The sequence below is a fragment of the Alternaria atra genome (assembly GCF_907166805.1).
Source record: "Alternaria atra isolate CS162 genome assembly, contig: 23, whole genome shotgun sequence".
Taxonomy (NCBI): Eukaryota; Fungi; Ascomycota; class Dothideomycetes; order Pleosporales; family Pleosporaceae; genus Alternaria; species Alternaria atra.
Window position 1 is genome coordinate 3,748,106 of NW_025091321.1, and position 22,734 is coordinate 3,770,839.

General features: G+C 52.2%; 8 protein-coding genes across 8 annotated transcripts; 4 read left to right on the top strand and 4 right to left on the bottom strand.

Annotated features, from left to right (window-relative positions):
• Window positions 1-112: 112 nt before the first annotated feature.
• On the bottom strand, window positions 113-1,416 carry ALTATR162_LOCUS4796 (uncharacterized protein; the record flags this gene model as incomplete). Its single annotated transcript, XM_043312411.1, has 2 exons — window positions 113-939; window positions 993-1,416. 2 exons carry the CDS (start codon window positions 1,414-1,416, stop codon window positions 113-115), a joined length of 1,251 nt encoding a protein of 416 aa, XP_043168346.1.
• Window positions 1,417-3,696: 2,280 nt separating this feature from the next.
• ALTATR162_LOCUS4797 (uncharacterized protein) lies at window positions 3,697-5,542 on the top strand (the record flags this gene model as incomplete). Its single annotated transcript, XM_043312412.1, has 2 exons — window positions 3,697-3,924; window positions 3,974-5,542. 2 exons carry the CDS (start codon window positions 3,697-3,699, stop codon window positions 5,540-5,542), a joined length of 1,797 nt encoding a protein of 598 aa, XP_043168347.1.
• Window positions 5,543-5,796: 254 nt separating this feature from the next.
• ALTATR162_LOCUS4798 (uncharacterized protein) lies at window positions 5,797-7,129 on the bottom strand (the record flags this gene model as incomplete). Its single annotated transcript, XM_043312413.1, has 3 exons — window positions 5,797-6,403; window positions 6,466-6,950; window positions 6,998-7,129. 3 exons carry the CDS (start codon window positions 7,127-7,129, stop codon window positions 5,797-5,799), a joined length of 1,224 nt encoding a protein of 407 aa, XP_043168348.1.
• Window positions 7,130-7,618: 489 nt separating this feature from the next.
• Window positions 7,619-9,209, top strand: ALTATR162_LOCUS4799 (uncharacterized protein; the record flags this gene model as incomplete). The annotated part of the gene is made up of 6 exons (XM_043312414.1): window positions 7,619-7,627; window positions 7,680-7,766; window positions 7,820-8,001; window positions 8,047-8,340; window positions 8,396-8,431; window positions 8,480-9,209. The coding sequence occupies 6 exons, from the start codon at window positions 7,619-7,621 to the stop codon at window positions 9,207-9,209; spliced, it is 1,338 nt and encodes a 445-aa protein (XP_043168349.1).
• A 468-nt stretch (window positions 9,210-9,677) lies between these two features.
• Window positions 9,678-12,321, top strand: ALTATR162_LOCUS4800 (uncharacterized protein; the record flags this gene model as incomplete). The annotated part of the gene is made up of 4 exons (XM_043312415.1): window positions 9,678-9,759; window positions 9,807-11,762; window positions 11,816-11,914; window positions 11,963-12,321. The coding sequence occupies 4 exons, from the start codon at window positions 9,678-9,680 to the stop codon at window positions 12,319-12,321; spliced, it is 2,496 nt and encodes an 831-aa protein (XP_043168350.1).
• A 1,761-nt stretch (window positions 12,322-14,082) lies between these two features.
• On the top strand, window positions 14,083-14,766 carry ALTATR162_LOCUS4801 (uncharacterized protein; the record flags this gene model as incomplete). The annotated part of the gene is made up of 1 exon (XM_043312416.1): window positions 14,083-14,766. One exon carries the CDS (start codon window positions 14,083-14,085, stop codon window positions 14,764-14,766), a length of 684 nt encoding a protein of 227 aa, XP_043168351.1.
• A 1,690-nt stretch (window positions 14,767-16,456) lies between these two features.
• Window positions 16,457-19,083, bottom strand: ALTATR162_LOCUS4802 (uncharacterized protein; the record flags this gene model as incomplete). The annotated part of the gene is made up of 3 exons (XM_043312417.1): window positions 16,457-17,325; window positions 17,531-18,620; window positions 18,673-19,083. The coding sequence occupies 3 exons, from the start codon at window positions 19,081-19,083 to the stop codon at window positions 16,457-16,459; spliced, it is 2,370 nt and encodes a 789-aa protein (XP_043168352.1).
• A 664-nt stretch (window positions 19,084-19,747) lies between these two features.
• On the bottom strand, window positions 19,748-20,527 carry ALTATR162_LOCUS4803 (uncharacterized protein; the record flags this gene model as incomplete). The annotated part of the gene is made up of 2 exons (XM_043312418.1): window positions 19,748-20,263; window positions 20,324-20,527. The coding sequence occupies 2 exons, from the start codon at window positions 20,525-20,527 to the stop codon at window positions 19,748-19,750; spliced, it is 720 nt and encodes a 239-aa protein (XP_043168353.1).
• Between the last annotated feature and the right edge of the window lie 2,207 nt (window positions 20,528-22,734).

Here is a 22,734-nt window from a genome sequence, read left to right on the forward strand (position 1 = left end):
TCGTCTAATTGGTGCCATGTACAGCAGTCTTGATACATGTAATGCGCGCTCAAACAACAGCAAAGGTAAATCAAATAATTAGAGGCCTGAAACTAGCACCGAACATGGGCCACTAGGGCCGCCAGAAATGTCCACCGTGCTTCTTGCAGGCACTCACTGACGCAGTAGGAGTCACTGTCGTTGTCTTAGTAAATGTGGCGCCGAAAGTGATGACCTTGGTCGTGGTGGCAAAGGCGAGTTTGAGCTTGGTTTTTGTCGGAGTAGGCAGCGTAGTGGTCAAAGTGAGAAGTCCGGAGAGGACTGTGGGAGGTGGGAGGGTTGTCGTAGCAGAAGCTGTGAGCAGGACAGTTTCAGTCGTGGTTATCGCCGGCGCAGTCATAGTAGTAATCACTGAGACTGGAGTCCCGTAAGTGACAGTCGTCGTGGGAGCGTCAGGGGCACGGCGCTCAAGTTTTCCAGCCTTCTCCGCGCGCCTCTGCTTTGCGGCTTCAACACGAGCGCGCGCCCATTCGTAGTCGACTTCGCGGTCGCCCTTGCGAACAAAGCGGTGAAACTTGGGGATGATAGTGGGTGTCACCATAGCCGCGGGGTGGATCTTGGTGGGCGAGTACTCGCAAGGCTTGTCAGGCTTGCCAACATGAGCCGGAGTAGTGCAGGTGGCTTGGACAGTCTTAGTAGTGACACCGAAGTGCTTGGTCCAGGAGAGCTTGGTGCGGGTCATAGTCTTCGTAGAAGTCGTGGTGACTGCCTTGGGCCTGATTGTCTTGATCTTCTTGGCCGTGCCACTGGGTACGGTGACAGTCGAGGTTGGTCCAGCAGTGACAACATCAGTCGAAGTGGTGGTAATAGTTTGAGTCATTGTAGGCGTCTCAGTCATAGGTGCTGTCACTGTTGGAGTGTAGGTGGTTGTGACCTTTGTACCGACAGTCAAGTAGAGATCTGGGTTGGTCAGTAAGCGGGTCAATTATGTTGGTGAACACACGAAGCCATACCTCTTTGCCATGCGAAAGGTTGACCAAGAGTACCATCGGCGTTTTCGCCGTTGTCTCCCATGACTAGAAGTAGCCAGTGCCCTGAGGTCATCTGGTTCTTTGTGATAGGACATTTCGACAGTTCGTTCTCATTGTCAGGGGTAGTAGGGATTTGGTCGCATATGAACTCTGTTTCTCCAGGCTGTTCATCAGGTGCGATGAGCATGACATCGGCCTCGCCATCCTTGTTACAACCTTGGAAGTAAGACACAGCACTGAAGGCTTCGGTAGACGTTGAGTCAATGAAGTAACTTCCTTCATCGACAAAGTCGACACCATATGAGTAACAGATAGGAGCATTGCTGGGAACTTCGAAGGGGGGGTCGGCATTAACGAGGGTGATGGAGGCGGCAGCCACCGTGAGGAGCATAGAACGAGAGTGCATCTTGATAGTAGGCCAAGCAAACGATTGAAGATGCAGGTATGATACGCTGAATGTGATATGTAGAGTCAGTGGGCCATGACCTCTTTTGTACCTTGTATGATGGTCAAGCTGAGCAGGTTCTTCAAGAAAATACGGCTTATCTTTTGCGCATACGACTGTGCCCCGACTGCCGAGTAAGCCGGCTTGGATCGAAGATGCAATGGAAATAGTCCAATGAAAATAGTCATGGCAAGTGCTTGATCTAACACTGTCAACACGGAAGCTTAGAAGCGAACTTGTGGCAGACTGGAACATGTGGGCGGGGCAGGCGGTCAGCATTTCGTAAAGACAGTAAAGCAGTGTTTCAGCGCCTCATCAGTACTTAGCCCTCGTAAGGCGTCACATCGCTATGCAGAAGGAAGAAAAGTGGTGCCAAGTGGAGGAGGTCAAGGCGTGCGGCCGCTATGAAAGCCACTCGGAATTAGTGCCAGCCCGTGCTTGGGTTAGCGCCCATACCGCTGAACCGATCTTAGTGTTCACGTCACTTCACTCGGCCCCAACGTCCGCATATTCTTGCAGCATCCTGCCCGGTTAGTAAGTTATTCATAGCGATCACAGGTTCGTCAATCGCTGGCCAACCCGTCGCGGTGTCTCCGGTGTGTTTCTATCAGCCGTGCATGCCGATCCAGGCGTTTGTCAATCAAACTTTTACCTCCGCGCTTGTGTCTATTCGTGGGCGCATACCCGTCTACTGACATAGTCGCTTTCATGAGTGAATCTCAAGCTTTCCTAGCGGCTGGCTTGTCGGCCGTTTACTCGGATGCATAATTTGGTCATTGGATGCTATCGAGTAAGTTCCCGGGTCGGAAGGCCATCCCTGAGACCGCACGTCGAGCTACACAGCATGCATGAGAGGCACATCACACCACCTTGCAGGAGGCGAATACTGGCAAGGCTATACAGACTAAGAAATTGCCCTGAGCCCCATCCAGCTGATGATGGCTCCGATAAGCCCGCGTCTGATCGGGTCAGTACAAGCCACAACACAGGGAAACCCAACATCCATATCTGATGTTCAACGTCAGCAAGCAAATGGAAGGGATACCGTTGCTTCGAAACTTCTGTCAGCCTGACTCTGCACTCGGGTTCTGGTACCATCCTTGAAGAACCAGTGGATTGGAATACGGCTGGTCCATGTACCCTCGGTTAACCCTCGCATCTGCCGTACAATGTTATTCTGGTAACAGAGTTCAACACCCAATTGGATCCGCTTGGGTAGCTTGCCTCGGTACCTGATGGAATGGTTGTGTTCCCGTTTTCCATTCGCGTGCGTCAAGCCACATGGTCTACACAAGAAATATGCGTTCTCCATGCTTTTGTCACGTCGGAAACAGATTCTGTATCAGGACTAAGGCACGCCTTACACTGACTTCATACACCAACATCCGACTATACCCTGTGAGCTCTCGTCTCCGATAAGCATACGGTAGCTCGAAGTAGCGGCCGTGGCTCTGTGGAGTACCCGATCTGCAATTCAATAGATCTTGCATCCGACAGGGGTCTACCATCTTACGCGAGCTTATAGGATCCTTTCCCTTAGGAGTCCTTTCAACACGAGTAGGGCCGCCCATCACTCATTGTTTCTAGTAAGTTTGGAACTGCCACCGAATTAGCGCTGGTGTGGTTCCTTCACACCGGAATCCTAATACGGAGTCATGTCCGTGCACTGTCGGAAATCTTGGCTTCATCGACTTCGCCTCGTTGTCACCCAGTCGCCGATATGCTCGTAATTGATCCACTATGGTTTGCTGAGCTTCAGCCCATCGGTCTTTGTATTCACCGACAGCAGAGATTTGCCTAATCAGCGTTAACGATTAGCTTCTAACGATCGGGATCTTTCAAGTTTGCCTCGTATGATAGCACGAAGGAGAATCACTAGGGCGCTTTTACGTTGATCTTACTACCTGAACTATGCGGGTCTAATTGACATGCAGCAATAAGCGAGAAAAAGTCGGTGTCACGGCAAGGAGGGCTGGCTGACTTCGCCCTGGGCAATACCCACGGCTAAGCACGCACTGCTGCCCCATTCGATGACTTGCACTTGGGGCGTCTTTCGAGACCGAGACCAACTTCATATAAATTGACACCTGTACGTTGGTCAGCCCCTGCATTGCATTGATTAAATCCAGGGCTCATCCATCATTCATTGGCCTGGTCAGCATCTCTGCATATATACCGACCACAGTTCCGCTCTTTCCTCGCATTCATATATTGCATCCGTATATTGCAACTTAAACCACCATGTTGGTGCCCTCATTAGCCGTATGGCTTTCCTTTGGATCGCTTGCACTCGCTGGTCCACTACGGGCCGAACCGCTCTCAGATGAGTTTCCATCGTATGAGCAAATGGTCAAGAGGCAAGATGGTGCTTGTACCAACACAGCACGTACTCGCAGCTGCTGGAGCAACGGTTACAGCATCGCCACTGATTTCGATGCTAAGGCTCCTCCGGATGGCACCACTGTAACTGTAGGTACTTTCTTGCATTGTTACTTGACCCTATGCTGACATACTATAGTACAATTTTGAGATCAGCAATGTTACACGGGCCAATCCTGATGGCAGTGGTACTTCCAAAGAGATGATGCTGGTTAACGGCCAATATCCCGGTCCTACTCTGCGGGCAAAGTGGGGTGATACCGTAATCATCAATGTCAAGAACAGTCTCGAACATAATGGAACCGGTATTCACTGGCACGGTATCAGACAGTTGAACTCTTGCCAGGATGACGGAGTTCCTGGAATCACCGAATGCCCAATTGCCCCTGGTAAAACTCGCCAGTACAAGTGGAGGGCCACTCAGTTTGGTACATCTTGGTATCACTCGCATTTCTCAGCTCAATATGGTGATGGTGTCGTTGGCCCCATCATCATTGATGGACCTGCAACTGCCAACTATGATGTAGATCTTGGCGCTCTTCCCATCACCGACTGGTACTACACACCGGCCTTCACACTGAACGAGCAGGCACAGCATTCTCAGTTTGGACCTCCCAAAGCTGACAATATTTTGGTCAACGGTACTCATATCAATGCGGCCAACGACAACGGACAGTATGCCAAGATCAACGTGGTCAAGGGAAAGAAGTACCGCATTCGTCTCATCAACACAGCCGTCGACAGCACGTTCAGTGTTTCCATGGACGGTCATCCATTCACCGTCTTGACCTCCGATTTCGTGCCCATCAAGTCCTACGTCACCGACCAATTGACCCTGCAGATCGGTCAACGGTACGACGTAGTTATCACTGCTAACCAGACTGTCGATAACTACTGGTTCCGTGTCGCCGTTGGAGGGTGTGGTAGCAATGCCATGACGACGTCTGGCAAGCAACTAGGTGCTATCCTCCATTACGATGGCGCAGCCACAACCGGCAACCCCAAGTCTACCACCACAGTTACAATGCGCACGTCCTGCGACGATGAGCTCTCCAGCAACCTCGTCCCCTATGTACCTAATACCGTGCCCAACACCGTCATGGGAGATGTCCAGGGCCACAAAATGGAAGTAGATTCCTTCGCCGACCCCACCAAGAACAACCTCTTCCGCTGGCTCATTGACGGCACGCCACACATTGTAGACTGGAACAACCCGTCTCTCGAGACCGTGCTCGCCGGCTCCAAGTCCTTCGGTCCAAACGGCAATGTCTACACCATGGATGGATCTGGCTGGTACATGTGGTGGATTCAATCCACGTCCAAGATCGCACTACCCCACCCCATCCATCTCCATGGCCACGACTACTACATCGTTGGCCGTGGTGCAGGTACCTGGGACGGTTCTACCAACGGTCTCAACTTCAACAACCCCACGCGTCGTGACACCGCTGTGCTGCCGGCTGGTGGTTACATGCTCATTGCTTTCCCGGCTGACAACCCGGGCATGTGGATCATGCATTGCCATATCGCATGGCACGCGAGTCAGGGTCTCAGCCTGCAGTTCATGGAGCGCATGGGTGAGATCAAGGGTAAGTTGGGCGACACCAGTGTGCTCAAGAACGGGTGTGACGAGTGGGATTCTTACTGGGCTGAGGGGTCAGCACCAGATGCTGATAGACCTTACAACCAGACGGATTCTGGTATCTAAATGACGACTGAGATAGTTGGATACGAATTTCCTTGATGGGATTGGGTTTGGTGGTTTGAATATTGGCGTTGCCCGATTGGGTTAGAGAGGTCATGCTGCTTCACAGGGCAAGCTTATTATCTTCGTATTCGACTTCTTCATAAATATTACAAAGCACTCTATTTTCAATTCGCAATTGCTCGTATTCATTGATTCTGTGAGCTATCGTTGTATTTGTGATGCATCGAGCGCCATGGAGGTATGTATATTCTGGTCTAGAGTTCATCTTTGCCCTCATCTTTGTCCTCGTGCGCCGTCACCTTTGTTCGTGCTTGTTCGATAAGACCTTTCCGTACCATACTTGTAAGCACCTCGTAGGCGACTTGTGCCGCTGCCATTCCTGTGGTTTCTGCGGAACCATCATACGCTGGACTGACTTCTACAATGTCTGCACCAATAACGTTCATGCCTTCGATACCTCTCAATATGCGGATGAGTTCACGCGTAGTCCAACCACCCGGCTCCGGCGTTCCGGTGCCTGGTGCTAGCCCAGGGTCGATCACGTCGATGTCGATACTGAGGTAGACCGGCATCTCGGTTCCCACTCGATTCATGATAGAAGTAATAACCCCCTTTACTCCAATCTCATCGATATCGTCTGTTGCAATACGTATCCAGCCTTGCTGCGAATCGTCGACGTAGTCGTCTGGCTCATCGCCCGAAAGCCGTGTCCTCAGTCCAGCGTGCACACTGGAGCCGTTTGCGATTAGGCCTTCTGTTGATGCGATCCAGAACATACTGCCATGGTTGAAGAAAGACTGTGTAGAAGGATCTTCTTGGTCGATCCAAGCGGATGGGTACTTCGCAGGGTGCCAGGTATCCCTAAATATTGGTGTCGGAGGTCAGTACATGCCTCACATGGTTCGTACTGAGACATTGCTTACAAGTGGGCGTCAAAGTGTACTACGGCAATCGGCTGCCCATACACATCCTTTAGAGCCCTCAAAGCAGGGAGTGCGATGCTGTGATCTCCACCCAGAGTAAGCAGCTTCGGCTTCTTGAGATACTGCACGCCGCTCTCTGTACTCTTCTCGGTCGCAGGCCTCTTCCCAAGCTCAAGAAAGGCCTCGCTCATTTGTTTCAACGCCAGTGTGTTGTCAAAAGGTGTGATTGGTATATCTCCGCAGTCGACGATTTTGGCCCATGACGTGTATGGATTGAGGTTGGCTCGCGGGTTGAAACCACGGAAGGACGTTTGACGACTTGATCCTGCGCGGATTGCACGAGGACCGAATCGAGCTCCCGGTCGGTAGGAGACTGCAGTATCGAAAGGCGCACCTAGGATAGCAATGTCATATGTCGTCTCTGGATGAGTCAAGCAGCGTGTGTGCGGTAGATGGGCGAAGGTCGAGATGCCAGAAAAGCCCCACTAAGCACTTGTCAGCTGATTTGAATACTGCTGAATGTGAGACTCACATCTGTACCCCACTTCCTCTCTAGCTCATCTAGTCGTTCTTGGGAGAAAGCCTGTTGGTCTTCGACATGATGAGTTGCGTGTGAGGACACACAGGCTGCACTCGCAGCGACAGCTACCCAATTCCACCGCATGACGTCCGTGAAGTAGAACCTCGAAGATTGTAAGTGGGAAACATCGAGTTGATGTACACGTGGGTTGGCGTGTAGTGCGATCAATTATGTAAACCGCATCTTATCGTGCGTCGATGTCATTCCGATCCCGCGACCGGCGTTGCGGGGCATCCCAGAAAGGCAGGTCCATCCTCCTGTGCCCGGGGACGGTGGCATTTAATCGGCACTGCACTTGAGAAGCTCAGAGAAACCGCATGGGTTGATATCATCGAGAAGTTGAGACAAAGGATGAGATGGAAAATGAGTGGTGACGTAGCGGGCTTATCTCGTGAGAACGCGTCTCACGCTAAGCCTTCGACCCGCGACGCGACCTCACACTCAGGGTGCTCCAGCTCAACTCACGACCACAACCACATTATCTGACGTATTGCGCATCATTTCCGAGCTTTTCTAGATACTGCCTTCTGTACTCGCGAAAAATACAAAAGAGTTTGATTAAGTGCCGGCGCCATGCCCGAGGTCAGGACGCGTTCCAGTCGCCATACGCATGATAGTTGCTGATACCAGGTAGATCGCAGAAGTTGCGCGCATTGTCAGCTTCCTGAGGAAACATGCTGTTGGCAAAACCATCGAGAATGTCAAGGCACAGGAAGATAACGTGCGCCTTTCACCTCCCATCTTGACTAGAGGAAGTCAACTTACATTACCTAGATCGTCTTTGGAAAGGTCGGCACTTCAGCATCCGCCTTCCAGGAAGCCATGAGCGGAAAGAAGATATTAGACGCGCGACAACAAGGCAAATACTTTTGGCTAGTCATGGACTCACCGCCGCATCCTCTAATGCATTTTGGAATGGCAGGCTGGATGGTTCGTGGCCTCCATCTACGAACTGCGTAAGAGACATTTACTGACTTGGAATACCTGATTTAGAAGTTCAGCAACGACGAAACAGCATACTATCGTCCAACCAAGCCCGGAGAAGCAGAGTGGCCGCCCAAGTACTGGAAGTTCATCTTGCAGTTGAAAGATTCCAAGAACGAAGTCGCGTTGGTAGATGCGAGGCGGCTTGCTCGTGTTAGATTGGTAGATGCTGCTGCCGAGGACATGAGAAAAACTTCACCATTGAAAGAAAATGGACCGGATCCTGTGATCGACAAGGACATTTTAACAGTCGATTGGCTTAGTAAGAAGCTGCGGAGCAAGAAGGTGCCTGTGAAAGCATTGCTCCTTGAGTAAGTGAAGATATTGCAAGCTGATTGCATATGGAATGAAGCTGATGATTAAAAGCCAAGCGAATGTGTCGGGTATAGGCAACTGGGTTGGGTATGTTAACACATCAAAAGTTCAAAACAGAATCGCTAATACTCATAGTGACGAGGTTATGTATCAGGCTCGTTTGCATCCAGAACAATACAGCAACACCTTCAGCGATGAGCAGATCAAGCGGCTGCACGATGCCATTATGTACGTTTGCGATACTGCTGTAGCAGCCAACGGAGACTCGGATGCCTTTCCCAAAGACTGGTTGATGAAGCATCGATGGGGCAAAGGCAAAAAGGAAGCAAGCAAGCTCCCTACCGGTGAGAAGATCACATTCCTCAAGGTTGGTGGGCGAACTTCGGCCATCGTACCAAGTCTCCAGAAGAAGACAGCAGCCGTTGCTGGCGATGTGTCGGAAGGTGCAGAACAAGAGGATGCAGAAGAGGATACAAAGCCTAAGAAGGGCGGAAAAAGGAAGGCCAAGACCGTCAAAGAAAAAGACGACGAAGTTGAGGAGGAGGCGCCGGCCAAGTCAAAGCGAGGACGTAAGAACGTGAAGGAGGAAGTTAAAGAGGAGACTGTCAATGCTGTTGAAGAGAAGCTACCAGCAAGGCCGAAGCGTGGCAGCAGGAAGGCGAAAGAAGACGTTGAGGCGGTTGAGGGGAAGGCTGAGGAGGAGGTCGAGGAAGAAGCAGCTGACGAAGCTGAAGAGACGCAGCCTGTCAAGAAACGCAAGATTGCTTCGAACGGCGCCGCAAAGAAGACCAAGGTTGCTGCTACAGAGGTGGCCAAAGGCGACGCTACGACTGAAAAACGGCGATCAGGACGTCTGTCGAAGTAAATGGCTGTTGCAAAAGCACCCGAGTAGTTCCCATGGCTGTATTATGAATTGTGTCTAGTTTGTAGTGTATTTTGGTAGCTTGTTCAGATAGCTCAAGAATCTTGCGCTATTTCCAGCATGTGTCTCAGCGAAGACGATGTAACAACTGCATCCAGGCGGGGTGTAGAGATGCGCACGTGCATGACGAGGTCGAGGTGCGGGCGCTGTGGTCCTAGCACTCCGACATCGAATTTCAGAGCTCCCCACACACGACGTAGTGCCACATCCGCTACCAGCCACCAATACAACGGCTGTTTGTTCAACAACCATTGTCGCAATGATATACTGCGCCGACTAAATCATCCTCCCATCAACCTGAGCCCCTTCCAATCCCGTCGCAATTGCGTCAACTTCTCAATTCCGACTGGAAGTAATTCGTAGACGGAACCTCATCCACGCTTCGCATCTTCCAGACACACAACCGTCGCGATGCCACAACCACTTCCCAGCAAGGAGCAGACGCTCTTCCGATCGCTCGTCAAATTCTATGAGGGCAAGCTATATAAGAAGGGTACGCGTCAATCCAAGGACGACAGACACCACCGCTGACCCCGCCAGGCCTGAAAGCTGCCGAGCAGATCTTGAAGAAGCACCCCACACATGGCGACACCCAAGCGATGAAGGCCCTGATTCTCAACTCTCAGGGCCAGGGTGACGAGGCCTTCGCTCTCTGCAAAGAAGCCCTCCGTAACGACATGAAGTCGCACATCTGCTGGCACGTCTACGGCTTGTTATGGCGATCGGTCAAGAACTATCCCGAGGCGATCAAGTCCTACAAGATGGCTCTGCGCTTGGAGCCTGGCTCGTTGAATATTCTCCGCGATCTCGCGCTTCTCCAATGCCAGGTCCGCGACTATGAAGGATACATCGAGAGTCGGCGAAAGATGATGCAAGAGCGGCCGCAGCTGCGACAGAACTGGACGGCATTGGCGGTAGCTTACCATCTGTCGGGCAATTACGCCGAGGCCGAGAATATCCTCAAGACCTATGAAGAGACACTCAAGCAGCCCCCGTCCAAGCAGGATCTCGAGCACTCGGAAGCGACCCTCTACAAGAACATGATAATATACGAGTCTGGGGACGTGGAGCGTGCGCTGAAGCACTTGGATGAAGTGATGCGGGTTAGTCTGGATCGAAGCGCTGCGCTGGAATTGAAGGCAAAATACCTCCTAGAACTCGGACAGAAAGAGGAGGCTGAGAAGGCCTACAGGATTCTCCTGAGCAGGAACAGCGAGTACCGCGCATACTTCGATGGCTTGGAGAAGGCCCTCGGACTGGACCGATCCAACAACGCCGATATCGAGAAGCTGAACGAGCTGTATCAGTCTTTCGCTAGCAAGAACGAGCGCAACGACGCTGCGAGGCGGATACCCTTGGACTTCCTTCAGGGCGAGACTTTCAAGACGCAAGTGGATCAATACCTCAGGAGGATGCTGAACAAGGGCGTACCCTCAACCTTCCCCAACATCAAGTCGCTTTACCGGGACGAAGAAAAGAAGGCCGTCATCGAAGAGCTTGTGCTCGGCTATGCTTCGGAAAAGCAGACGAACGGTGAGAGCAACGGCGACAACTCTGATCGTTTTGAGCAATCCGTGCTATACTTTTTGGCTCAGCACTACAACTACGTTCAAAGCCGCGACCTGAAGAAGGCCATGGAGTATATAGACAAGCTTCTCGAGAAGGACCCGAAATCGGTTGACTACAACCAGACAAAGGCCCGGATTTACAAGCACATGGGCGACGTTCAGAAAGCTTCGGAAACGATCAACCATGCGCGAGAGCTTGATGAGAGAGATCGATACATCAACACCAAGTGCGCCAAGTACCAGCTACGAAACAACGAGAACGAAACCGCGCTAAACACCATGAGTAAATTCACTCGCAATGAGACTGTGGGCGGACCCCTCGGCGATCTCCACGACATGCAGTGCATGTGGTACCTACTTGAAGACGGCGAGGCGTACCTGCGACAGGAGAAATATGGACTTGCTCTCAAGCGCTTCACAGCTATTGCCGATATCTTTGACATATGGCATGAAGACCAATTCGACTTCCACAGCTTCTCGTTACGAAAGGGCCAGATCCGTGCTTACATCGACATGGTCAGATGGGAGGACCACCTCCGTGACCATCCTTTCTTCACTAGGGCAGCTACTCAAGCAGTCGAACTATACGTACGGTTAGCAGACAACCCTAAGTTTGCGAATGCAGACGAGCTTGATCTTGAGAAACTAGACCCTACAGAGCGTAAGAAGGCTGAGAAGAAGGCTAAAAAGGAGAGGGAGAAGGCTGAGAAGGCTGAGGCAGAACGGAAAGCGGCAGCTGCAGCAAAGGCCACTGCCAAGGGTGATGATGGCGAGACTAAGAAGGAAGACCAAGATCCAAACGGCGAGAAGCTTCTGCAAACAAAGCAGCCTCTGGAGGATGCACTACGTTTCCTGCAGCCGATGCTTGAGCTAGCTCCCAAGAACATCGAAGCTCAGAACGTAGGTTTCGAGGTCTACCTCCGACGCAGTAAGCTCCTTGATTCGACATGCCGCATGATATATGTGTTAACAGCTATCCAGACAAATATCTGCTCGCCCTGAAATGTCTGCAGGCCGCACGGGAGATCGATCCGGAGAACCCGAAGCTGCACGAGCAGAGCATTCGCTTCCGTCAGGCTAGTAAGTCAAGGCCAAGATGCCTCGTTATGTGTATCACTAACCTTTCAGTCACTAAACCCGCTGAGCCTCTCTCATCTCAGGCCTCGGAGGTTATCAAGGAGTCTTTCACCACACCGCCTCCGGATGCCGACCTTAAAGCCTACAATAATGACTTCCTTAAGAAGCACTCGCAGAGCGCACGCCACCTGCAGTCCGGATACAACGTCCGGTACATCCTCGACAACAGCTCGAAATCTCAGAACGAGCAAGACCTACAAAAGACTCTGGAACTGTCGAGCATTACGATAGAAGAAGCTCAGGCTGGACTTGCGTTGCTCAGCCAATGGAAGAGCGAACAGAAGGTCAAGGACGACTACAGGGCGAAGGCCGCAGGTCGTTGGAACGAGGCTACCATTTTCAAGAACTAAGAGCTATCTTTAGCTCGAGTGGAACGCTTTTTAGTTGAATGACCGTATATGTGGTTATGATTTACGCATTCCATCTGATTACAGGTCTGGTAGATAACGCGCAGCATGTGCATTTGCAAGGCGTTTGAACGCTACACAAAAGCAATGAATAGAAATCAGCAGATCACATCAATGGCAGACGTGAAATCTAGAACTCCAAGGGATGATCAACAGGATGTCGAGGGTTGCGTCACACGTAGGAGAATCCGGAACGTGGATGCTTCCGAATGTCTTAACAGCCAATCACAGCTTGCGCAGTACGAAAACTGCCGTTCGCGGCTAGCTTCAGGACCAGTGTGGGGAAGTGTCACAGCCGCACCTTACGAAACATTCAATCTCGAATTCGACAACCTTTGTACGCTTCAACAGCGTTCTGTATATCGTGTCAGCATTCGCATTGCGTATATACGACTTCAACGTGTCGTAAGCTCACCAGGAAACTCGATCGCTAACTGATCAGTTGCTTCTTCCATATTTTTACGCCACAGTATACACTGTATAGTCACCGGCTTCCACGGTCAAAAGACATGGCCACCAGACGATCACATAACAAGACAAGACTGGGCTGCAAAGAGTGCAAGCGAAGGCGCATAAAGGTGAGTACTTCATCCTTGTCTCTTCTTACACCCATATGTACACGGGGCGGGTAACGCCGGCTTGATGCATCTCAACCATGTTACTTGCCCAGCGCCACAGGGTAATCAAGATGCTTATCCGGAAGCCACGTCGATATCGACCAGGTTTTGGGCTTTTGAAGGCCCTGTAAATCATGGCGCCTTGAAATAGACGAAAGACATGCTAAGAAAGGCATCATGAACCTTTGATACCGACACCTACATGGGCTACGGCAATGACCTGCTTTCAGATCGGACCAAGTGTTGGTTCTTCAGTCTTCCATAATACTAAATCGAGTTCTAGTGCGACTGCAAGCATCCATCTTGTGCGAATTGCGACAAGAAAGGTGACACTTGCAGTTTTCTCATGCTGGCACCTTCGTCACGACTCTCAACAACTTCGAAATCGCCCATATCAACACAACATCACATTATATCACCATCTCCTACACCGAAATCACCAGAAACCCGAAACACACTGGCGTATTCGCCAACGAACCTCATCGCATTCAGTAACGAAATAGCACTTGCGACGCAAACACCACGTCAGACCGAGGTGTTTTTCGACGATTCACCCCTAGACTTTTCCACGAGCTTGCCTATATCTCCTTCTCAGCGGGGATACTTTCCAGAGCTTACTATACCGCCTTACCTCCGATTAGACGATGCCTGGAAAGACATTAGGGAGCTTCTTCCACCGCCGCTACAAGAGGTCTTATGTCACTATGAATTTACGACTTCTCTCACTCTTGCTAGTGACGATCCCGCAAAAGCAGCTTGGCAAACCTATGTCCCCGAGATGGCGCAAAACCATGACTTTTTAACGAATTGCGTGCTCTCAGTGGCCTCTTTACATCTCGGTCGGCTTTACGATCGCAAAGAAGACAAGAGAAGGATGAACACTTTAGCAGCGGCGCGTATGAACAAAGCTCTCGTGAGATATAGAACGGAACTTGAAAACATAACTCAAGAGAATGCTGCAGCACTCTTCGCAAGTTCGACATTTACGGCCGTGTATCTCTTCCGCACTTCCGCGATAGATATCGAGAATCTACGGGCTTCAATATCGCCAGATACCGTTGTTCCGCCACCAGATATAGTAGACAAAATGTTATCCTGCGCACTAAGAACAATATGGGGTCTCCGTGGACCCTTGACTGTTCTTCTATCAGGCTGGAACTGGGTCGTAGGAAGTAAAATGCAGCCAGTCACAGCCCGAGAATGGTGGCCAAATACCTCCGTTCCTGCGACTCCACGCGCCCTCACGGAAGACCAACGTCTCGAAGCCATCGAAAAACTATGGATGGAGAGCGAAACACCTTCAGAGCCATACTGCGTCTACCTCAACCAAGCTCTCCTCTACCTCCGTCAAAGCTTCAATTTGATCAGCCAACTCACCTTACCCGAACGCTATCCGCCCATGACAGCAGTGCCATACTCCATCGACGACACCACCATCTCCACGCTCACCGACCGTGGCGCTATATTCGTCTGGGCGACCCGCATACCCCGCGAGTTTATCGCTCTCATCGAGGCTAAAAACGCGCACGCACTTGTCATACTAGCCCACTACGCCGTCTTGCCGGGCCGAGTGAGGAATGTATGGTGGCTGGAGGGTCTAGGAGCTGACATCGTAACGGCGGTTGCGATGGCGCTGGGTAGGGAGAATTGGGCGTTGATTGAGTGGCCTGCGGGGGTTGTGGGTGTGGATTTGGAGAACGCGTTTGGGGTGGGAAGGAGGAGGGACAGACTCGAGGGCAGCCCTTCTGAGATGCATATGGATGTTATATGAATGCCGTCTTTGTTGTTCTGAAGAAGATGTTCGATCTCTAATGGGAGAGTTTGTATAAATCATCCTGTGACGTGTATCTAGGGAGTGTAATGGTGTCGCTGTGACAGCTGTAGAGTCGCTCGAATGCACGATTTACTCCAGGCTCCAGAAGAAAAGAACACCCCCCGTTCTAGAATACTGACTTTGCTTGCCCGCGCATACCTTGTCAGAACTCTCTCGCAATTCAACGACTCGAAACGCGATGAGTCAAATAACGTATCATGGACTGATTCACAGAACATACGTGCTACAAAAGCGTCCTCGTGGCAATGTCGTATGATGCTACCCGACAGACTTTGAGTGGCGCACGACATGAACCATGTGTAATAGTGGTTAGAGCCATCATGATCGGGGAAATGTGACAGGAAGAGTTTCTCCGTATAGTTGGGCACCATATTCTTCGCGCTGAACAGTACCACGGACTCACATTTTGAAAAGTGGCGCACACATGTATGCCTCTCTACCGTGCCATCTATCCAAAAAGCCCACTTGCAGAATACGGAACACCTTTCGAGAGCCAGAGTTATCACAAAGTAGTCTCAGCCCATGTAGAGCAATCGGGCAGGCATCCCCTAATTACCTCCGTCGTTTTAATACACACACACACACACACACACACACACACATACAACCATTTCTCCCTACTGTTGCCCTGCCCCAAGCTTTGTGTAACCTACGTACGCACATATACAACATACATCGACCCCCAACATCACAATCAACAAGCCAATGTGTTATCTTGCTGTAAGAAAAACGCCCTTGGACCCAACAAAACGCCCGAAACCAACATTGGATATGATGCGAATGAAACATTCCAGAGTTTGTAAACACCGAACCTCGCCGTCCAGCCTGATACGTTCGTTGAGGAGCTCGCCGTCCATCCATCCGCGACCATCGACAGCCAATCAAGCAGCGTGAGGTCTCGTATTCAAGCAAGGTAATGGGCAGAAAAGGCCGTGTATGCGGCCAGTACAGTACAGTACAGCACAGCGCAAGCAAGCAAGCAAGCAAGCCCCCAACGCATGAAGTGATCGCAGAGGTGCACGATCGTGAAACCTGCTTCATGTACACGCCACAATGCATCATGTTGTCCAGCACCTTGAAAGAAGGCAGACAGAACGCAGCTGGTGAAGCGCGCGGGGGTAATACGTGGGAAAGTATCTATGCGATTATTACATTGATGGCCAGGCCCACGCCATCATGGCGTTGTTCGCTTAGCGTGTTGGTGTATACGAAGACGTGGGCGTGGGGCATGGAGTGAGAGGTTCGCGAGACATCACAAAAGCCACACAGCTCGTGGCGTGGAACGGTTGAGGACGGCTAAACTGCCAGACAACGATCTGGTTCGTTGAATGATCCCGGTCGACGGCCCGGAGCTGTAACGTTTGACCGGTAGATCTGTGGCACAGGTCATTGAGCAATGCACTTCAGCTGCAGTATTTATTGCCTCCGTCGCACCAGTCACAGTTACGATCGGAAGGGCAGAATCGGGCGTTAGGCCCTGAGGGGTATATTATGCGGTCGCAAAGGGTATACATATGTTGGATATTGAAACTCAGATGCGCTTGCTGGTGGAACATGCCGGGGGTACACCAACCTTCTAGAATTTGTTGCGGAGCATGGACAAATGCAATGAGGGGCTATGGGTACATCACGCACCGAAACCTAAGCCATGAACAGTCTCATCATCTCCTAGTGCAAGCCGCACTTCGTCTTCACCGACGCCAAGCCTCACGCGGCCTACACGCTCGCCATGTCGGGCCTCTACTCCTATAATGCCTGCCTCTGCAAGCTCGGTGGCTGCAAGTGCAAGACCGAGTGCCCTTGCTGCCTTGAGGTCCGATTGTTTCAAGCCAAGGTTAACAACAGTGTCTCTATTCTTCGACGGCGTGGTAGACTGCGCTGTGCCGTTCATCATTTCGCTACTGCCGTCCTCAGGGGCGAGGATATAATCGTGCACAGGCAGCAACTGACTCATGAGCCCCAACCGTTTGGCTTCATCGACAACGTCTCCAAGGATCGCTTCGCCAATGCCCGACCTGCGGATCCGTGCCAAGAGTGCCGCAAGGAATACCTTGGACGCCAACGGTAGAGCCCGCAGTGCTTGCTGCAGGGGGCTACTCGTGGCCTCATTGATGGCCTGTTTGATCGTCGCCATAGTAACTATACCTTTCCGCCCCGCCCGATCTTTTGACCGACTATCCGGATCTCCGGTACCTTTAATTGACCGAGCATTTGGTGGTAGATTTCCTTTGTTACCCCGACCGGTCCTACTCGGGGTAGCTGGCTGCGCCTCATCGTCCCGGTCCTGCGATATCGTTTCCGATTCGGCGATTTCCACGGCACGTCTGCAAATGTCTAACGCGCGTCGCGCATCGCCGCTAACAGCTGCCACCTTGCGTGCAGCAAACTGAACGGCGTCAGGATGGACAATGTTGCCTGGTACACCTTCGAGCCGCGACTGGATAATCTGCATCAACTGGTCATGTGTATAGCCTGGGAAGGTGATGCGCGTTAAGCCTAGAGTATGCGTGTTAGCCCCTTGTCATAAAGAAACGAACGTACCCGATGATATAAGTCGCACCGATAACATCAAATTGATACGCAGATCGTTTGGAGAGAATCGGTGTCTCCGTCTGATATTGTAGCGTATTGATGAGGGGGATCGAAGTATGCCAAACACGTGGGGCGTTCCTGAAGGATCGCTATGCTAGCTGGGACATACCTAGGCGGCTGCTGATCTTATTGCTTAACGTTCGTTCTGGCAAGTCCATAGTGTTCGCTACGGCGAGGACAATCAACCTGCTGTGCCGCAGACCAGGCCAGTTGAAAAAGTTGTACATGACGGACTGATTTTTCGTAACGAGTTGGTCGAGCTCGTCCATCAGGACCACGCAAGGTACCCGCCGCGGACTAGGGGTGGAGAACTCGCGTTCCAACAGCTCCAGTGCATGTGACGGGCTCACCCGGTCGCCGCGCAGTGCCTGCCACAGCAGCGAGTATGATTGGTGAGGGTCTGTGACCTTCATGCCATTGATCTCAACAAATATGAAATCGTCTAACTCTTCGGCTTGAACTGAGGCTTGCAGTTGGGCAACGACCTCGCGCACAGTTGCAGTCTTCCCTGTGCCAGGCGTGCCCGAGATGTAGATGCAAGAGCCCGAGCCGTCCGTGATGGCCGCGTCCAAATGGCTGTAGACGGTGGAGAACTCCTCCTCTCGACAAGGGAGAGCGGCAGGTACCGAAGAGACATGGAGTTGATTCCGCGCGATCTGGAATGGTGAGTTTAGGGCCGAAGGGTCGAGCACGCGTGTGCCAAGCGGTGTGAACTCCAACTGCTTCTTGACCACTATCCTTTTGTGTGTTGGAGTAAGGAACTTCCTGGTAGCCGGGCTCTTCCTGGTCGATGTGGGGGTGGTCGCTTCATTAATTTTCCGGCGCTTCCGTGGAGTTTTTGGCAAGTCATCATCGTCCGAGTCAGGGATCACGAATTGGTCCAAGTCGGGCTGCTGTTGCTTCTTAGGACGACCGGCAGTTCTCCTAGTGGCTTTGGTCTGAGACCCCACAAGATCGACCAATGTTGGGATGTCCTTGGCCTCGTTGTATACGTCTTCCCACTTGAATTCTGGTGTGTATGTGGTCGTGCGCGTATTGCAGCCCCTCCGACAGACGAAGACCTTGCCGTAGTCTTTCGAGGCTTTTTTCACGCCAGCCGGGTACAGCTCCTGGAAACGATCTAGGGAGAATATCTTGGCAGTGCCATTGATCGAGGCTAAGGGGTTGTCGTCGAATGCGGCGGATATGTAGAGTTCGTTCTATCGAATGTCAGTGTGCATAATTTGGGATACGGCCGAGTCGACGACTTACGGGAAGAAAGTCGGAGCGCTTTTTGCTCTGGTTACGGATCTCCTTTTCGGAGGAGAACCACAAGAACTTGGCCATCTTCTCGTCGTCTTCCGGGTCTTGGTGGAAGTCGCAGATGATGCCGACCCATGCCTGGTTGCCCTCAGCCTTGAGCAGTACGGTATCTCCCACTTTGCACTTGAAGTTGCCCATGCGCGCACCGACTATGCGCTTTCCTGGCGGTGTGGGCGCAGTCTTTCTCTTTCTTGGCGAGGCATTCTCTGGCTGCGCATCGTCGATGCCATTCTCATTGTAGATCCATTCCCAGGGGTGGTCTTCGTAGCCAAGCTCGTCGTCGGAGTCTTCGCGGAATACTGCGCCTCCAGCGAGATATTGTCGTGCCTTCTCTACGCGCGAACGCTTTGTGGGAGCCATGTGAGAGTGGTGGTGGTGGTGGTCGCAATTGGGTTTTGTCGCTGACGTTGCCTGCGTGGATCTGGAAGGCACGACGCGTCGCGACAGGCTTGGCGGAGCACGCGCGGAAAGAGCTATGATCTCACCGCTTGGGGCACTTTCTTCGCGCTGTCACGACGTGTACATCACCATCACTGCACATTTTATGCACATGTCACGATTAATCGCATTTACTCTCAATCATTTGCAAGTCAAACAGGAATTAGAGTGGATAACAATATTTATTGCTGTACGATCCAACCACAGGCTCGCACTGGCACTGGGGCTGCGTATCATGGCGAGCTTCGTCCCCATTCATGACAAAACAATCTCTGTGAAGAGATGAGGAACGCCAAACACCATTTCTCCATGGTCAAGCGAGGGACCTTTGCTAAAAACGACCGATCGCTGAAATGCAAAACAAGAAAACTATAAACACAGAAGAGAGAGACAGTGTCTCGCAGAGAAGAGAAGTCAAGGCTCGCACACAACCGCCGCGTTCTCACATAGTGGAGAGGGCACGCAGCGGCGGTGTTCGTGGCATCGAGTTGGGTGTTGTCGGAAAGTCGAAAGGCAGTGTCGTCTACCGGTGGCCGTCAGCGCTTGCTCGTCGAAGTAGCAGCAGCGGGTGCAAGAGCTGGGCGTTTTATGCATAGTAGGGCTGGCGGGTGGGGATCCTTACTGAGTCTGCGTAGGAGTGTGATGGTAGGATATCGTTCCCACAAATCGCCGCGTAGCCGACACCGAAGGGGCTGGTGTCTTCGTCGGCGTAGTACTCGTTCTTCATGCTTGGTACGAGGCTTGGTAGGCCAATAGAGTAGGAAGACGAGTGAGGCGGCGGCAGGTAAGTGTAGCTTGGCATTTCCGGTGTGAGTGTGGTTGGTATTGTGTGGTAGGGCGAGGTGGAGTACGGCATTGAGTATGCAACTGCATCTGGCGCTGGGTATGCTGACGAATACGATGCTACGGAGAATGGAGGTGGGGTGGTGGAAAGCTGGCGCGTGTACTGATGCGAGAACATGCGATCCTCGGCAGGTGGGGTGGTGTATGAGGACTCCGAAGACGACGGAGAAGGAAACTCCTGGCGCGGGGATCGCTGTGGTGGCTGCAGCTCGGCAGGCTTCTGCTCAGGTGAAGCTGAGCTGGAGGCAGCACGACGCTCCTGCAACGGGATTAGTATGCTGTTCCGAGCGATACGAGGCGTGGTAGCACAAGAACTCACCAAGTCTTCGAGCCTCTTCTTGAGCTTCTTGCGGTAGTTACGTTGGGCAATGCGGTTCTGTATCCGCCTGCGCTCAGCGAGATCTGAGATCTTGGTCCAGTCTTCGTTGGGGTTTGCCGAAGCAGAGAAGGCTGACGAGGTGCCCGAGTATCTTGTGGTAGTGGGAGCCGGGTTGGCATATGGGTAGCCCGCGTGTCTATGCATGATGAGGGTAGATGTGGGGGACATTCACACAGCAAAGGATGAGGAACGAAGAAGAAATATGGAGCGGGATATCTGGTTATCAGTGGGATGATGAGAGGCTCAGTCTGGCACTCGGGGGTGACTGTATATTTATCTCGCCGTCCTGTCTACGTCCGCAGTCGTTCTTGTGGAGCACAGACATGCTAGTGTTGGTCCCCAGCTTCAGGCCCTCGCATGCACCCTGGGCTACGCGATGCGGGCTCGAGCATTTCTCAATTTGGTACGATTTGGAGCAACCCTGGCCGGTGTACTTTCACCGACTGCGGTCTTGTAAATTTAGTATGGGCGCTAGCGCGGGCTGGCAGCGGGGCCAGTGAGGGACGGGCAGGCTGGCAGCTGAGGGCACGGAAGCGTCGGGCTGGCAGTGTATTGAAACCAAAACGGTCTACTGGGGAGCGGTGTCTTGATCCCATGTCCTCTTTACAGTTCCCTGTCGCGTCCCCACCAACCCTGCTACCCTGGCTGCTGGCACATTGCACATCACAAACAGCCCTATGACCCTAGGGCCTGTCAGTGCCCCGTCACTGAACGGTCCAACCTCACGCGGCGCCGGGTCTGTCATTATCTCCGTCCCTGCGTGCGGCGTGCGTATGCTCTCCCGCATGCGTCCATGTCTTGCGAGGAGTCGCTATCATCACGCGTCGGCTCTCGTCCGAAGGCCCTCGCGGGGGAGGGAGCTTGGTCCGTTGCAAGTCGCGCCCATGCCAGGCCGTCTCCTCCATTGTGCCGCATGCCCGCCCACACATGGCATGGGGGCCAAAAGCGAACGAACAGATGAATGCGAAAATCACCTGCAAACAAGTGCAAACGTCTCGCTGTCGTGGGTAAATTGCGCCTTGACCGGCTCACACCAGATCATCACACTCGCTCAGCGCCCGCAGCCATTGGCTGCTCGCCGCTGCGCCGTTGTGCATGCGCAACCTCTCGACGGCCTGGCACACCGCGACTCGTTTCTGGTCCCTAGCATTCCGACAGCTCCGACAGCTGCTTGACACCGACTCTCCACAATCCCTCGTGGGAATCAGGAAGCCTGCTGTATCAGGACCATATCCTGCATCTAGCTAGCACAAGGGCACCAACCCAGCCGTTCCATTCTCTTAGTCTGCTTTGTCACGCGGTACCTAAGAAAAGTACGCTGGCTGCAAAAGCGCCACCACTCGATGAGCCCCAGACGTCCACTTCAAAACAGCATAGCATTCCACCAGCCCTACGCACTGTTCCATGTTCTTCCGCAGCCGCATCAGCACCTTACTGCAGTGTCGGTGAGTTCTGGGCCCGAATGCGCATAGTGGCAGTCAGCACAAAGCTTAGCTATGCGTTGTTTCCACCAACGACTTAAGGAAAGCCAATCACCATTGGAATTCTATCATCTCGAAACACTGCCAGACACGCCTTGAACCTCGTTTGCTGTTGGTAAAATGCCCTGCTAGCGCGTTGTTGCCGTTACTTCCAACGGTACGCCCTACGCCTGGCGGTCGAGGCTTGTGGGCTTCGCGCCTTCCGCAGCTGCGCCTTCACTGAGCCGCCAGTGCAAGATATCCAAGAATATCTTCACTCAAGTAAGGTACAGTTTCAAGATCGCTTCTCCTAGTCCATTGTGCGTAATGGTCGTCGCTAAATCTTGGATGATTGCCTGGCACTACATAGCGCTATCATGTGGTATCTTCTACAATCTCATCATCTATCAATGGCTCGCATTAAACTACTGCAGACGCCCTGGTGTCGAGTCACATCTGCCGGCTGTAGGGAAATTACTAGCCATTTCAAAGCGTGGTGGCGCATTAGTTGCTGAGATGTAAAGGTATATCGTCCCATTGATCCTTGGCCATGATAGGCAGATATTGACTATCTTCAGCCCTTACTAGGGGCAGTCCACGCGCACGCTATATAGCTTGGTGTTGTCAATAGCACTATCACTGCATAAAGCATGGAGATTGCGGGGGCCGTTTCACAACCATAGGAGCAGCGAGTTCAGTTGATTCCGCAGAACATGACTGAGACACACACGTGTTGGCCCGTAGATCATGATGGCTCTCTTGCGCTACTAATCAAAGAGGAAAGAGGGCATATAGATGTGCTACACGTGTTGCGACCTCGACTTCAGCTATGGACCATGACGACTCAGCTGCTCTTGTAGGGCTCCTCGATTCGATGTTGGTTTCGCTATG